The sequence below is a fragment of the Sus scrofa genome, chromosome 6 (assembly GCF_054392235.1).
Source record: "Sus scrofa isolate SSC_HxYL_T2T_F1_AM1 chromosome 6, Sscrofa_HxYL_maternal_Yorkshire_Landrace_v2.0, whole genome shotgun sequence".
NCBI classification, from domain to species: domain Eukaryota; kingdom Metazoa; phylum Chordata; class Mammalia; order Artiodactyla; family Suidae; genus Sus; species Sus scrofa.
The window spans coordinates 86,253,877-86,266,673 of NC_139388.1; the positions used below are offsets into that span (position 1 = coordinate 86,253,877).

General features: G+C 52.0%; 1 protein-coding gene and 1 long non-coding RNA gene across 3 annotated transcripts in view; one reads left to right on the forward strand and one right to left on the reverse strand.

Moving 5' to 3' along the window:
- The window catches only part of LOC146402604 (uncharacterized), a 35,163-nt gene that overhangs the window by 17,637 nt on the left and 4,729 nt on the right, over positions 1–12,797 (forward strand). Inside the window, exon 2 of the long non-coding RNA XR_014805126.1 lies at positions 3,919–8,163. This is a non-coding gene — a long non-coding RNA (uncharacterized LOC146402604). The remainder of the gene's footprint in view (positions 1–3,918; positions 8,164–12,797) is intronic.
- MYOM3 (myomesin 3) overlaps positions 4,603–12,797 on the reverse strand; it is a 54,680-nt gene continuing 46,485 nt past the window's right edge. For both annotated transcript variants that reach the window (XM_021095534.2, XM_021095533.2), the window contains exons 31-37: positions 12,262–12,300; positions 11,880–11,988; positions 10,618–10,781; positions 10,354–10,390; positions 10,155–10,177; positions 8,293–8,348; positions 4,603–6,077 (exon numbers count right to left, since the gene is read on the reverse strand). In XM_021095534.2, coding sequence (XP_020951193.2) covers positions 5,817–6,077; positions 8,293–8,348; positions 10,155–10,177; positions 10,354–10,390; positions 10,618–10,781; positions 11,880–11,988; positions 12,262–12,300 — 689 coding nt within the window. In that variant the 3' untranslated portion in view covers positions 4,603–5,816. The remainder of the gene's footprint in view (positions 6,078–8,292; positions 8,349–10,154; positions 10,178–10,353; positions 10,391–10,617; positions 10,782–11,879; positions 11,989–12,261; positions 12,301–12,797) is intronic.

A 12,797-nucleotide genomic window follows, 5' to 3' on the forward strand; every position in this document is an offset into this window, starting at 1 on the left:
GAGCATCTGATGAGCGGTGGCTGAGGCCGAGTGGGTGAAGGTTAATTATTCCACAGGCCCATTCTTTCCCACCAGGGTTCTCCATTCGGATGCTCTTCCTGTTTACAGCTTGCAGTGCTTTAGGCCAAGGATTGCACCCGGGGTTGATGTGTGAAAGGCTGCAGAGCGGGTGTGGGGGAGGTGGCCTGCGGTGTGATAAATGGCAGAACCCACTGGCTGGTTGGCATTTTTTTCAGCCTGCCCTCCCAGAAGTCGTGCAGGCCATGAGATCCACGGAGGGTTCCCAGAGAAAGCTAGGACCATGTGTTTCTGGAGGAGCTGCACCAGATAAAAGACAAGGTACCAAGGATCAGGCTGGACCAGATGAGATGCTTCCCAGGATGAGTCTGCAAAAGAATAGCACAAGGAGCAAGTGGCAATTGTAGCTACGGAAACATAAGAGTGGTTCAGAAAGCGGTATGCTGGAAGGAGCCCAGATGGGGGCAAGAGGCCATCAGGAACAGGTCAAGGAGAGAAGAAGGTCAAGGCCAGTGGTTCAGGCTGCAGTGCGACTGGGGTGAAGCTGGGGAGCCTGGCGTCATTGGATAATGGTGTGCCCTGCCATTCCTACCCGACCCCCCGCCCCCTGCCCCGCCCCGGCTTAGGAAATGCAAAGTAGATGAAGACAGAGAAGACCTGAGCGGAGGGGGTTGAGTCACCTCGAGCTGCTTTGGCTCCAAAACTCCTGACACCAGATGTGTGGGTGTTTTCAACACCAGCACCCAGTACTTCCAATCCCCAGATGCCAAGGGCATGTCCTGCAATTCAATTTAACCTGACACTAACCACCCAGAGGTAGAGCCAGATTCCACAGCTAAGGGCTCAGTCCCACAAGGCTGCCCTCACCTTGGACACCAGTCTCGAGTGCCGGGCTTGCCCCCTGTGTCTCTGACCGACTGGCTGTGAACTGAGGGCTCCCATGACTTCCTCTTCAGATTCCGTAATTTGCTGGAAAGGCTCGCAAAACGCAGGGAAACATTTTACTTCCAGTTTCTGGTTTGTTTTAAAGGATACAAATGAAAAACCAGATGCAGAAGTGAGTGGGGTGAGGAGTGGGAGAATGTGGCGCATCCTCTCAGCACCCTCCTGGCACCTCGAGATGTCCACAAACCCAGAAGCTTCCAAATCTCGTTGTTAAGGTGTTTTCTTTCTCCCTTTCTTTTTCTTTTCTTTTCTTTCTTTCTTTCTTTCTTTCTTTCTTTCTTTCTTTCTTTCTTTCTTTCTTCCTTTCTTTCTTTTCTCTTTCCTTCCTTCCTTCCTTCCTTCCTTCCTTTCTTTTTTTCCTTCCTTCCTTCCTTTCTTTTTTTCCTTCCTTCCTTCCTTTTTGGCTGCAGCAAGCAGTGGCTTGATGTGAGATCTCAGTTCCCAGACCAGGGATTGAACTTGGGCCGCCGCCGTGAAAGCACTGAGCCCTAATCACTACGCTACCAGCGAACGCCCTTGTTTGGGATTTTTTAGTGGACGCTTCAGTACTTAGGCACTGCTGACTGAAAAGAAGAAAGCACAGCCTAAAAATTGAGAATTTTGTTTTATTCTGTGGACTTTCTGAGGATCGAAAGTGGACATAAAAATTGAGAATTGTGGGGAGTTCCCATTGTGGCACAGTGGTTAACGAATCCGACTAGGAACCATGAGGTTGTGGGTTAGATCCCTGGCCTTGCTGAGTGGGTTAAGAATCCAGAATTGCCGTGAGCTGTGGTGTAGGTTGCAGACACGGCTCAGATCTGGTGTTGCTGTGGCTGTGGCATACGCCAGCAGCTGTAGCTCTGATTCGACCCCTAGCCTGGGAATCTCCATGTGCCGCAGGAGCAGCCCTAGAAAAGTCAAAAAGACAAAAAAAAAAAAAAAAAAAGAAAAAGAAAATGAGACATCTCAAGTTAATGAGACACATAAAAAAGTTGAGGACTTTCAGAGTTCCCTTGTGGCACAATGGGTTAAGAATCCAGCATTGTCATGGCAGTGGCTGCTGTGGCATGGGTTTGATCCTTGGACGGAGAAATTCCACATGTGGCCAACAACAACAACAAAAAAGTGTTTACCTCTTTTCTATGTATGGGTCTGGGCTTATTGAAATCCTTCCTTTCATATGCACCTGAACATCTAGGGCCAGTATCCTGTTTTTCTCCATCCTGAAATTAAATCATTGGCCATTGGTGTTAACTCAATCTCTAGCCCCTCTCCCCTCTCCAGGGGTAGGGGGGTGGTGATTGGCGTGGAGGTGGGTAAGGGGCTGAAAGTTCCAACCCTCTAATCATGCCTGGGTCATTCTGGTGACCAGCCCTATCCTGAAGGTATCTAAGGGCCCCCACACCAGCCATCTCATTAGCATACAAAAGACGCTCTTACCACTCTAGAGGCTGTGGGAGCTGTGTGTCAGGAATCCAAGAACAAAGACCAAATATTTACTTACATTTATTATGTCACAATAACCACTTTCTCCAACTTGAGTAGTCCATGAGGTTTCACTGGGATTAAGTGGAAGAGCTGAGAGAATAACGAAAGGTCTCAGGGACCTTCATCCCACTGCCCTACCCTTGACCCGCCCTGTCCATATTGACTCCGATGAGCTCTGGGAGGTGGGAGCAAGGGAAAAGAAAGCAGAGAAGGTGAGGAAGTGGGGATCCCAGTCTTCAGCAGGGATGCTCCAAGATGCTGCTCTGGGGACTCTAACCACGGAGACTGGATATATGCAGCACAGCAGGGACCAGCTCCCTTTCCCAAACTGATTTGTCACCAAACCAAGAAGCTCACAGCACTTCCAGTCCCATGATGTTTCTGAACTTCTTCTTAGAGTGCAAGCCCCAACTCCACCAACAGGGGGCGCTCACACCATGCTCCATGGGGCCCAACAGGCAGGATCCATATGCCTCAAGAAGAACTCCTGACAATTGCGGTGTACCATTCTCCCCTCCTGACACCTCCCCTACCCCAGGAAGAAAATTTTGCCCTTCTGGACAGTGGGACCAAGAAGCCACCTCCATTTACCTACCCACACACTGATTTGCTCACTCCCTTCGGTGATTCTCAAGGGTTTATTGAGAAATTAGGCATAGTTCACCTCTGGAATCTGGACTCCGGGTACCCCTGTGCACTGTGGCCGAGCAGATCATCCTCAGAACCAGGATTGGGGGACTTTTGTTCCTGTCCTGACTGCCACTTAAAGCTTGGGTTCTCAACTGTCACACCTGTAAAAATGGGGCCAGGGGTGCTGCTGCATTTGATCTGCTGAGCACTGAGCTATAAGACTGCTTCATAACCTTGTAAGTGCTGCGCCTACATGGTTTATTGTCATCATACAACCTCTGCCTGCCTTCTCGTGTTGGGGTGATGATCACGTGAAGGAGAAGAGATGCTAGATGCTAGGTGTGGAAGTGAACTACATATCTGAGTATAGGTAAGGCAGCTATGGTTTTTTCTTGTGTGTGTGCTTTTTAGGGCCACATCTGCTGCATATGGAGGTTCCCAGGCTAGGGGTCCAAACAGAGCTACAGCTGCTGGCGTATGCCACAGCCACAGCAACACCAGATCTGAGCCGTGTCTGCAACCTATACCACAGCTCATAGCAATGCTGGATCCTTAACCCACTGAGCAAGGCCAGGGAGCGAACCCACAATCTCATGGTTCCTAGTCGGATTTGTTTCCGCTGTGCCACGATGGGAACTTCAAGTCTGCTATGGTTTTGAGGGTAAAGTACATGAATACTGTGTTCCCTGATTTCTTTGAAATATATTTTTTATTGACACGTAAAAGAAGCCAAGTCTCTCCTCTGAGATTCCACGTGTGAGGGTGGGAAGGTGGGGTGGGGGATGGAACTTTTCTCATCACATCGTCTTAAGGAGAGAAAAGCAAAGGAGATTCCTTTTTTTTTTTTCTTTGTAGGGCCTTACCTAAGGCATAATTCCTAGACCAGGGATCCAATCGGAGCTGCAGCTGCTGGCCTATACCATAGCCACAGCAACACCAGATCCAAGCACATCTGCGACCTACACTGCTGCTTGTGGCAATGCTGGATCTTGAACCCACTCATCGGGGCCAGGGATCAAACCCGTGTCTTCATGGATATTAATCAGGTTCTTACTGCTGACCCACAACAGGAACTCCCTAGATTGTGTTCTTAACTCGCTGAGCCACAACAGGAACTCCAGCAAAGGAGAATCTAATTCTGGGAATTCATAAAAATCTCAGCTGAAAGGGGCCTCAAAAACGGTCTTTGAGCCTTCTTGTTTTATAGATGGGAAGTCAAGGCCCAGAGAAAGGAAAAAAATGCCCAAGATCACTCAGTGTGTGCATGGCTTCAAGCCCAGGTGTGCCTACCTCCTCGACCTGCATGATCCCCCATCCTCATTCCCAGCCAGGCCATAGTGGGGTCCCTGGCTCCCTGCCCCAACCCCCCTCATTGAACACCTGCCTTGACTGCACATGTAGCCTGGAATACAAGCCGCTGGGGGTATAAATTGCCATCACGCCCTAATGCCATGTAGGTGGTGGATGTAGGAGGGATTCATTGTGTCATTAAATTCAGAAATCATTTCAGAAATCAGAGGTGGGGGTTATGTGCTGGTGTTGGGAGCAGAGATGAGTTTTATTTTCTCCTTTATAATTTTCAAGATTTTCCAACACTTTACAACAAACTTTAAAAACCCCACCCCCTCTAAATATTCTTTGAAAAAAAAAGGAAACCAGAGAGTGATGAAACGCCCAGCTCTGTCCTGAGGTCCAGCAAGCAAGGCCAACCCGTATCTGTCCTGCCAGGCAGAGCGGGCAGCTGGAAGAAGTCCTGAAGGTCATCCAACTCCCCCGCTTGGCATCCGAGGCCACTGGGCGGCGTCACCCCACCTCCTCACTTTCGTTCTCCCCATCCCCTACCCCGGACATCTCCTCCCAAGACCCTCACCAAACTGGACCCATGTTTCAGGGTCCAACAACCGACTCCGCTAGTGCCATGAGACGTTTTAAAGCTCACTCTCCCCAGTTGGGACAAACACCTGCCTCTCTCCTCTCACCACCAGAGGACCTTTATTTGGACCTGTTTTATAATCCTTATCATCTGACGTGTCCTGGTGTCATTTGTACCCACGTCTGTCTCTCCTCCTGGGCTGAAGCCTCCTCCAGGGTGGGACCTACGTATTATGCATCTTTGTGCTCCCAATACCATCCCCAGGCTGGGATGCGCTAGACATCAAACGAATGTTTGTTGAACTGAAATGAGTTGAAAATACAGCATCCTTACAGAGGGATGGTGTGTTACATCCGTTTCTGGCAGGACTCGTCAGCCTCGGCATTGGTGTCATCTGGGGTTGAGCTCTAGGTGGTGGGGAGCTGTCCCATTTAACAGTATCCCCAGCCTCTACCTTCTAGACGCCGGTGGACACCTCCAGTTGTGACAGCCAAAAATTTGGGCACTGCCAAATGTCCCCTGGGGAAGACACTGTCTCTTGTTGAGAATCCCTGGTATATGGTTTTAAAGGGTTTTCATAAACAATCCTTAGGAGTAGAAGCATTCCCATTTGATAGATGAGAAAAGCGAGGCTCAGGGAGAGCTTAGATTTGAAACGGCAGGTCTCCCATTCCAAAGCCATCACTGACCCCACTGTCCTGGAGGCCTCCCAGGACCCCAGCTGGGTCTTCGCTTCTCCACTGCGGTGTGACCCATGTCCCAGGTTCCACCCTGTCCCCTCTCCCTCTGCGCCCCCTCCATGGCCTGTGCCAGGCTGGGACCCTCTGGTTGACCCTACTCATGCATGCAGACCAGACCTCAGGCTCTGCCTGAACATCTGTCACATCTTCAGCACCTTGTCCTCCTCCCCGTGCTTGAACACGCTGATGGTGACCTGGCCCGTCTCGGAGCCATACTTGTTCTTGACGAAGACGCCATAGCGCCCGCTGTCCTCACTGTTGACCCTCTCGATGGTGATGGTCACCTCCGACCCCCTCACCTCCATGTGGTAGCGGTCAAGGAAGGTGACGGGCTGGTCATTCTTCAGCCAAGAGATTTCAGGGGCAGGGTCTCCTGAGACAACGCAGGTCAAGCACAGGGTCTGTGTGAAAGGACAGGAAGGGCACGTTCTGTCTCTCCCCTCGCAATGACCCTTGACATTCACCTTCACTCTCCCAGGGAGCTCCCAGGGCAAGTTGCTCCTTGTGATACATTTATCCTGTGTGTTTTATGGTCACTCATAAAGTAACAACATTTTACTTCAACTCCACACTCTCCATCCTCAAGTCAATGGAAACACTAGTAATTTTGGACAATTACTGTAATTTCTTTTTTTTAGGGCCACACCCGTGGAACATGGATGTTCTCAGGCTAAGGGCTGAATCAGAGCTATAGCTGCCGGCTTTCCCCACAGCCACAGCAACGCCAGATCCGAGCTGCATCTGCGACCTTCACCACAGCTCACGGCAATGCCGCATCCTTAACCCGCTGAGCGAGGCCAGGGATCAAACCCGAATCCTCATGGATACTCGTCAGGTTCACTTCTGCTGGGCCACAAAGGGAACCCAGACAATTATTACTCTAGCAATTACCTACCCCAGAAGGGCCTGAACTGTTATTGCTTTTTTTTTTTTTTTTTTTTTTTTTTGTCTTTTTGTCTTTTAGGGCTGCACTCAGGCATGTGGAGGTCCCCGGGGTAGGGGTCCCATCGGAATGGTAGCCGCTGACCTACACCACAGCCACAGCAGTGCCAGATCCTTAACCCACTGAGGACTCAGGGGTCAAACCTGAGTCCTCATGGATACTAGTTGGATTCGTTACCGCTGAGCCATCACGAGAACTCCCATTATTACTTTTTTTGTTGCATATTTCACCATGATTTTTACCATGCAAATAAGGCTATGTTGCTTTAACATAAAGATTTATGAACTGAGTTTGAAATTTTTTTTTTTGGTCTTTTTAGGGCCACACCTGTGGTATATGGAAGTTCCCAGTCTATGGGTTGAATCAGAGCTGCAGCTGCTGGCCTATGCCACAGCCACAGCAACACTAGATCTGAGCTGTGTCTTGGACATACACCTCAGCTCACTTCAATGCCAGATCCTTAACCCACTGAGCAAGGCCAGGGATTGAACCTGCGTCTTCATGGATTCTAGTCAGATGCATTTCCGCTGAGCCACGATGGGAACTCCAAGTTTGAAAATTCTTGAACCAGCTCAGCTCAGAGCACTCTAGTGTAATGGTCAAATACTCAGAGTCTGGAGCTGGGCTGCCTGTGTGTGAATCTCAGCTCTGCTCCTTTAAGCTGTGTGACCTTAGGTAAGTCCCTTAATCTGTCTGAGTCTGTTACCTCAGCCAAGAAGCATGACAAGTGATAGCACATGCTTTCATATGGCTGCCTTGACGGTTAAATAATGGAATCGTGCCAGGGACAAAGTAAGCAACATAAAAATGTGAGCTATCACTTCCTAGAATATTAGGCTTCATAATTTCAGTCCTGAAAGAGCTTTTCTTTCTTTCTTTTGCCTTTTCTAGGGCCACTCCCATGGCATATGAAGGTTCCCAGGCTAGGGGTCTCATCGGAGCTATAGCTGCCAGCCTATACCAGAGCCACAGCAACGCCAGATCCGCATCGTGTCTGCAACCTACACCACAGCTCACGGCAGCGCCAGATCCTTAACCCACTGAGTGAGGCCAGGGATCGAACCTGCAACTTCATGGTTCCTAGTCGGATTCGTGAACCACTGAGCCACGATGAGAACTCCATCCTGAAAGAGCTTTTATGAATCATTTAGTCGTGCTCCTGTGGAGCTAAATCCTGTGGAACCTGGAGAGATAGGGTAGAGCTGGGGCGAGTCCCCCGTGGGCCTGACACCAGCCTCAGTGTCTTCCCTTTCTACCACCTGGGACCAGTGAGGTGTAGTCACTTGACCAGACTGTGGTGGGATCTGGCCTGTTTGGCTCTGGAATCCACAATCCTTTTTTTTTTTTTTTTTTCCCACAGTTGTACCTGCAACATAGAGAACTATGGCTAGGGAGTCAAAAGAGCTGTAGCTGAGGCCTATCCCATCGCCACGGCCACACCAGATCTGAGCTGCATCTGTGACCTACGCCACAGCTTGTGGCAATGCCACACTCAACCCACTGAGCGAGGCCAGGGCTGGTACCTGAATCTGCACAGAGACAAGGTTGGGTTCTTAACTTGCTGACCCACAAGGTGCACTCCAACTCAGTGCTTTGCTGTTTCATGCTCTTTGATGGATGGAGGAGGGAAGTCAGGGTGTGAACGCTGGCTGGGGGCTGGGGATGGTCAGTACCTTATCTTCCATGATTGTGGCCACGTCCGGCAGGCCCCTCACCACTTTGGCACGATCTGGAAGGGAGAAACAAGACCCCTGGGGATGAATGTTTTCCCGCTGGCTGCTTCCCAGAAGCAGGTTCCATGGGGGGTTGAGGTTTATTTATTTATTTGCCTTTTTTTTTTTTTTTTTTTTAAGGGCCATGCATAGGGTATATGGAGGTTCCCAGGCTAGGGGTCGAATCGGAGTTACAGCTGCTGGCCTACACCACAGCCATAGCAATGCAGGATCCTCAACCCACTGAGCGAGGCCAGGGACCAAACCCACGTCCTCATGGATACCAGTCAGGTTTGTTACCGCTGAGCCACGACGGGAACTCTCTGAGTTCCTTTACCTACTTTCATCATGTGGGGTGGGCCTCTTTAAACTTGTATTATGTATTTCCTCGTTTTCACAAACCGCAGCTCGGGGACATAATGTATTTCTGTCACTGAGCTGAAGGTATCGTCATGATTGGTGGTACCTGGAGGGGATGGTGAGCTGCCCCTCCCCTCGAGAGCTGGGTGAGAAGGTGAAGAAGCTTGAACTGATGGCTCTGAGCCTGACTGGGCAAAATGCACACGTGGCTGTGGTGAACCAGCGGAGGAGTGCACTGGAAGGAAGCTCTTGGGACATGAACTCTGGTCGAGGGGGGACCTGGCGGCCATGGTGGTTGGGCAGGAAGAAAATGTGGTTGTAAATCACTGAGTAGAAACCCACCAAACTCCTTATGTGGCAACCGAGGCTGTGGGGATGGACTTTAGACCGCAATCGGACGTGCAAAGAGCCCACAGTGGCTGGTGTCTGTGCAGGGGATGGAGGGGAGCAGGGGTTGAGTGGGGGGAGAGGGTGGCCTCAGAGGTGGACACCATTGTGGGCGGGAATGTTCCCCAGGCCGGTCATGGCAGGGTGCAATGGTCCACTTCCCCAGTGGACTCTTGACTCCACAAACCCCAGCAGCGACGGTTGGGGAGTTCAGTTCTCCACTCCTAGGGTTCTGGAGGGGATGTCCTGTCCAGGCATTCCGGGGTGGGAGGGCACGTGATTGGACAGCGGTGTGATGGGCTGAGTTGGGTCTCTGGGCTGCAGAGGTGCCCCTCCCCCACCACTGCCAGGGCTCCTCAGTGTCCTTAAATCCCAGATTGCCACCTTCCAGATTTCAGCTATGAACAGCCTGCACTTCCTGCCAAGCAAGGACGCTTTGGGACACAGGGAGGGCGAGTCCTTCCTCCTACAAATGGCTCCAAATAGTCAGTTTCCTGCCCTGTTGTCAGGTTGTCCGGGGCTGCTTTGCTCTGTTGCCCGGAGTTTTTCCATCATGGAAAGTCCTACCTTGACCCGCTGGGCCAGTAAGACCAGAAAGCCAGCCTCTTGGCTTTAGATCTGGCTGAGGGAGATCCGGTGAAGTCCAGTACATGGACTTGGTGGTGGCCCTGGGCAGCTCAGAGGCTGTATCCAGGATTAGATGAGGCCCTAGGACCCTAACAGCCAGAATCAACTTCAACTTTAAAGTAGATCCCTCCAAGGCCTCATGCTGAGAGGCCAGCCCAGCCTTGGTCCCATCTGTTCCCTGCCTTGGAGTTCCACCGCCACTGCTTGTGTGCCCACTCGGCACCAGGCTCACACCAGGCGCATCCATATCCATGATCTCAGGTACCTGTGGACTCCTTATCCACCTGTCCTCGTGCTGCCGCTGCCTAGGTCTCCTGGCAGCTCTGTGACAGCTCAGAGCCACACACACCCCCAAAGGGAACTGGGACTCCAGCTGCCCCGAGGCATGAGCGGCTAGGAAGCTGCCCCAAACGCAGCAATGGAAATGACTGAAATATGGCTGGACTTACTCTTCTCGATGATGGCCAAGGCTCTGAAAAACAGAAATGGGAAAAAGGGTCGTGGTTCCACTTGTTAAAGGACAGTCCTGCCCAGGTGGGGGTTGGGGGGGCAGGGGAAAGGTGGAGGGGGCTGGCCTCCCAGTAAGCGGTTCTATGCTCAGGTGCCCCAGGGGCCTTGATCACACTGGGAAATGCCAAGGGAACTTACTTCAGTCTCTGGTGCTCAGCCATGGCATCCTCAAAGGCTGCGAGAAGAAGGGGAAAAGGGGTGTCAGGGCATCTGCCCCCTCCTCATCCCCCCACCCCGGCAAGCTGCAGGTTCAGGGCCCAGTACTGACTGTTCCTCCAGTCTCTCCGTTCCAGCATTCTCTTGGGGCAGTGCCAGGATTGGGTGGGGAGATGGGAGTCTCCCTAAAAGACCATGGGGTTTTCTAAACAGGGTCCATTGAGGTCAGACAGATGGAAAACTCACCTTGCCCTGAGAGATCAGTTGAGAGCTGCCGGACTTCCTTCCCGGCTGCTATCTCTAAGGTGTATTTGCCCTTGTCAGAGTCTTTGGGGTCCAGGATGTGGAGCCAGATCTCATCCAGGGTGGTGCCAGCCCTCACCCGGTCACCGCTCTCCAGGCGTTTCTCTCTGAACGTGAGGGCAAAGAAATGGTTAACACAGCTCAGCCTGGGACAGGCTGGCTGTCTGCGCATCTATAGGCACCCTGGCCCCAAACTCCTCTTCTGGGGTTTTATTTCCAGATGTGTAGGCTGAAAGTGGTGACCATCCCTGAGACACTCGATAAATACCCACTCATCCGTCATTCATTCATTCATCAAACCTTGTGCCCGTGCTGAATCTGTATTTGTGACATGTCCTACATTAGGAAATGGTACTTCAGGGTCAGTGGCCACCTCTCTCCACCTCACCTATGAGAGTCACTTTCTAACCTCATCCTAAAACCTCCCAGGATTTCTTCCCACAAGTGTTCTCCCTTAACTCTTAGAAATTATTTCAACTTTTTTCCTTCTTTACTTAAATTTCATTCCTGGAGACACCTGGCCCACAACCCCAGTGTTGTGCTTCAGAAGTGACACCTCTGGGTTGAGTCACGGGGACTCAAAAACTCTAGAGAAGGAGCTTCATTGCTCTGAAATTCAACATGGCATTGGGCTCACTTGCTTGACAAATTTGACTAAGTCAGTCTGGCCTTCTCCAGAGAATGGGTGCAGTCATGTCTGCCCCACAAGGCAGAGGCATGCAAATAAGAAGCACTGGGAAAATTCTGTTCTCAGACTCTCTGGGGTCACCTAGCTTCTGGCTGAGTCTCTGATACCTGAGCCTGCTTTCAACCCTGGCCCTCAGTTAATTGTCAGCCCCACGGGTCCCTCTGCCTGTACCTCTCCCCTCAGCCTGGCTGCCTGAGTTTGCTACAGCTGCAAACACCCACAAGGATACCATGACTCATTTGACCATATGGTTCTTCCTTGTTCCTGCATCCTTCTCTCCCCCAGTTCCCAGGTGCCGCTTTAAGACAATGATCCTTCTGTGACCATGGATATTCTGGGAAAACAATCTTAGCACCACTTTCCCTAGGGAGCCCCCCTCAGTGCCTCACCACTGTTCCCTGTCCCTGACTCCCTCTGTGGACAGCACTACCAGTGGGAGACCCTGTCTCTGCCAAGCCCCTGGGACTGGGCTTTGCAGCAGGTGCTGGGCGAGGGCTCCAGGGCAAGGCCAACCTACTTGTGGAACCAGGTGGTTTTCATGTACTTCACATTGTAGTACTTGACCCTGCTGAAGATCCGGATCCCTTCTTCTGTCCCTTGGATTTTCAGTGGGGTCGCAGAGAGGGCTGGGGAGGAAGAGAAGAAGGGTGAGTCATCCCCAAGGCCCTTTGGCAGCACATCTGGGGGGCAGTCAGCTCACTCCTGCCCTGGGGTGTGGTGGTGCTGGGGGAATGCAGTGTGGTGAGGAGGCAGGAACGTCTCCCTCTCCCCCAGTCTTTGAGGTTGGAAACTAAACCCACACCCCTGGCAGCCAAGGATGGCTGGAGCCCTGCCCCCCCCCAACCCCAGGAGGCTATGTGGTATTGGGGCAGGGCTGGGCAAAGAGGGGGCTTGCTTACCACCAATCCTGCCCAGCTCAGTGAAGATGTCGTCCAGGGCTGAAGGGAGACAGAGGGAAGGGTCAGCAGATGGCGGGCTCCCCACAGATGCTTGGGACAGGGGTGGGGGCACGTCCTTGGACAAGGCTGGTGGAGCTTATGAACAGCTCCCAGGATGCAGGCTTGGGGGCGGGGAGGGGATCTGGGGCGCGTTCGACTGATGCAGCCCTGGGGGTGGGGGTGGGGCTGGGGCGACACGGATGGAGGATGGATGGGTCAACCTGACGATTTTCCTGCAGGCTGAGCTAACCAGCCCTGTGAGGGGTCTGGGCCCCACGGTGGGGCAGAGCAGAGAACTCAGGCTCTGGGTTGAGTAGCCTGGGTTTGTTGTGGGATAGTGCAGAAAACATGGGCATCAGCATCACACTGGCCAGACCCTGGCCACTGGCCAGCTGTGTAGCCGTGGGCAGGTCACTTAACCCCCCTGAGCCTCAGCTGCCCCAGGGGACATGGATCCCATACGTTTACCCCATGGGTCACAGTGAGGCCCTTTCAGC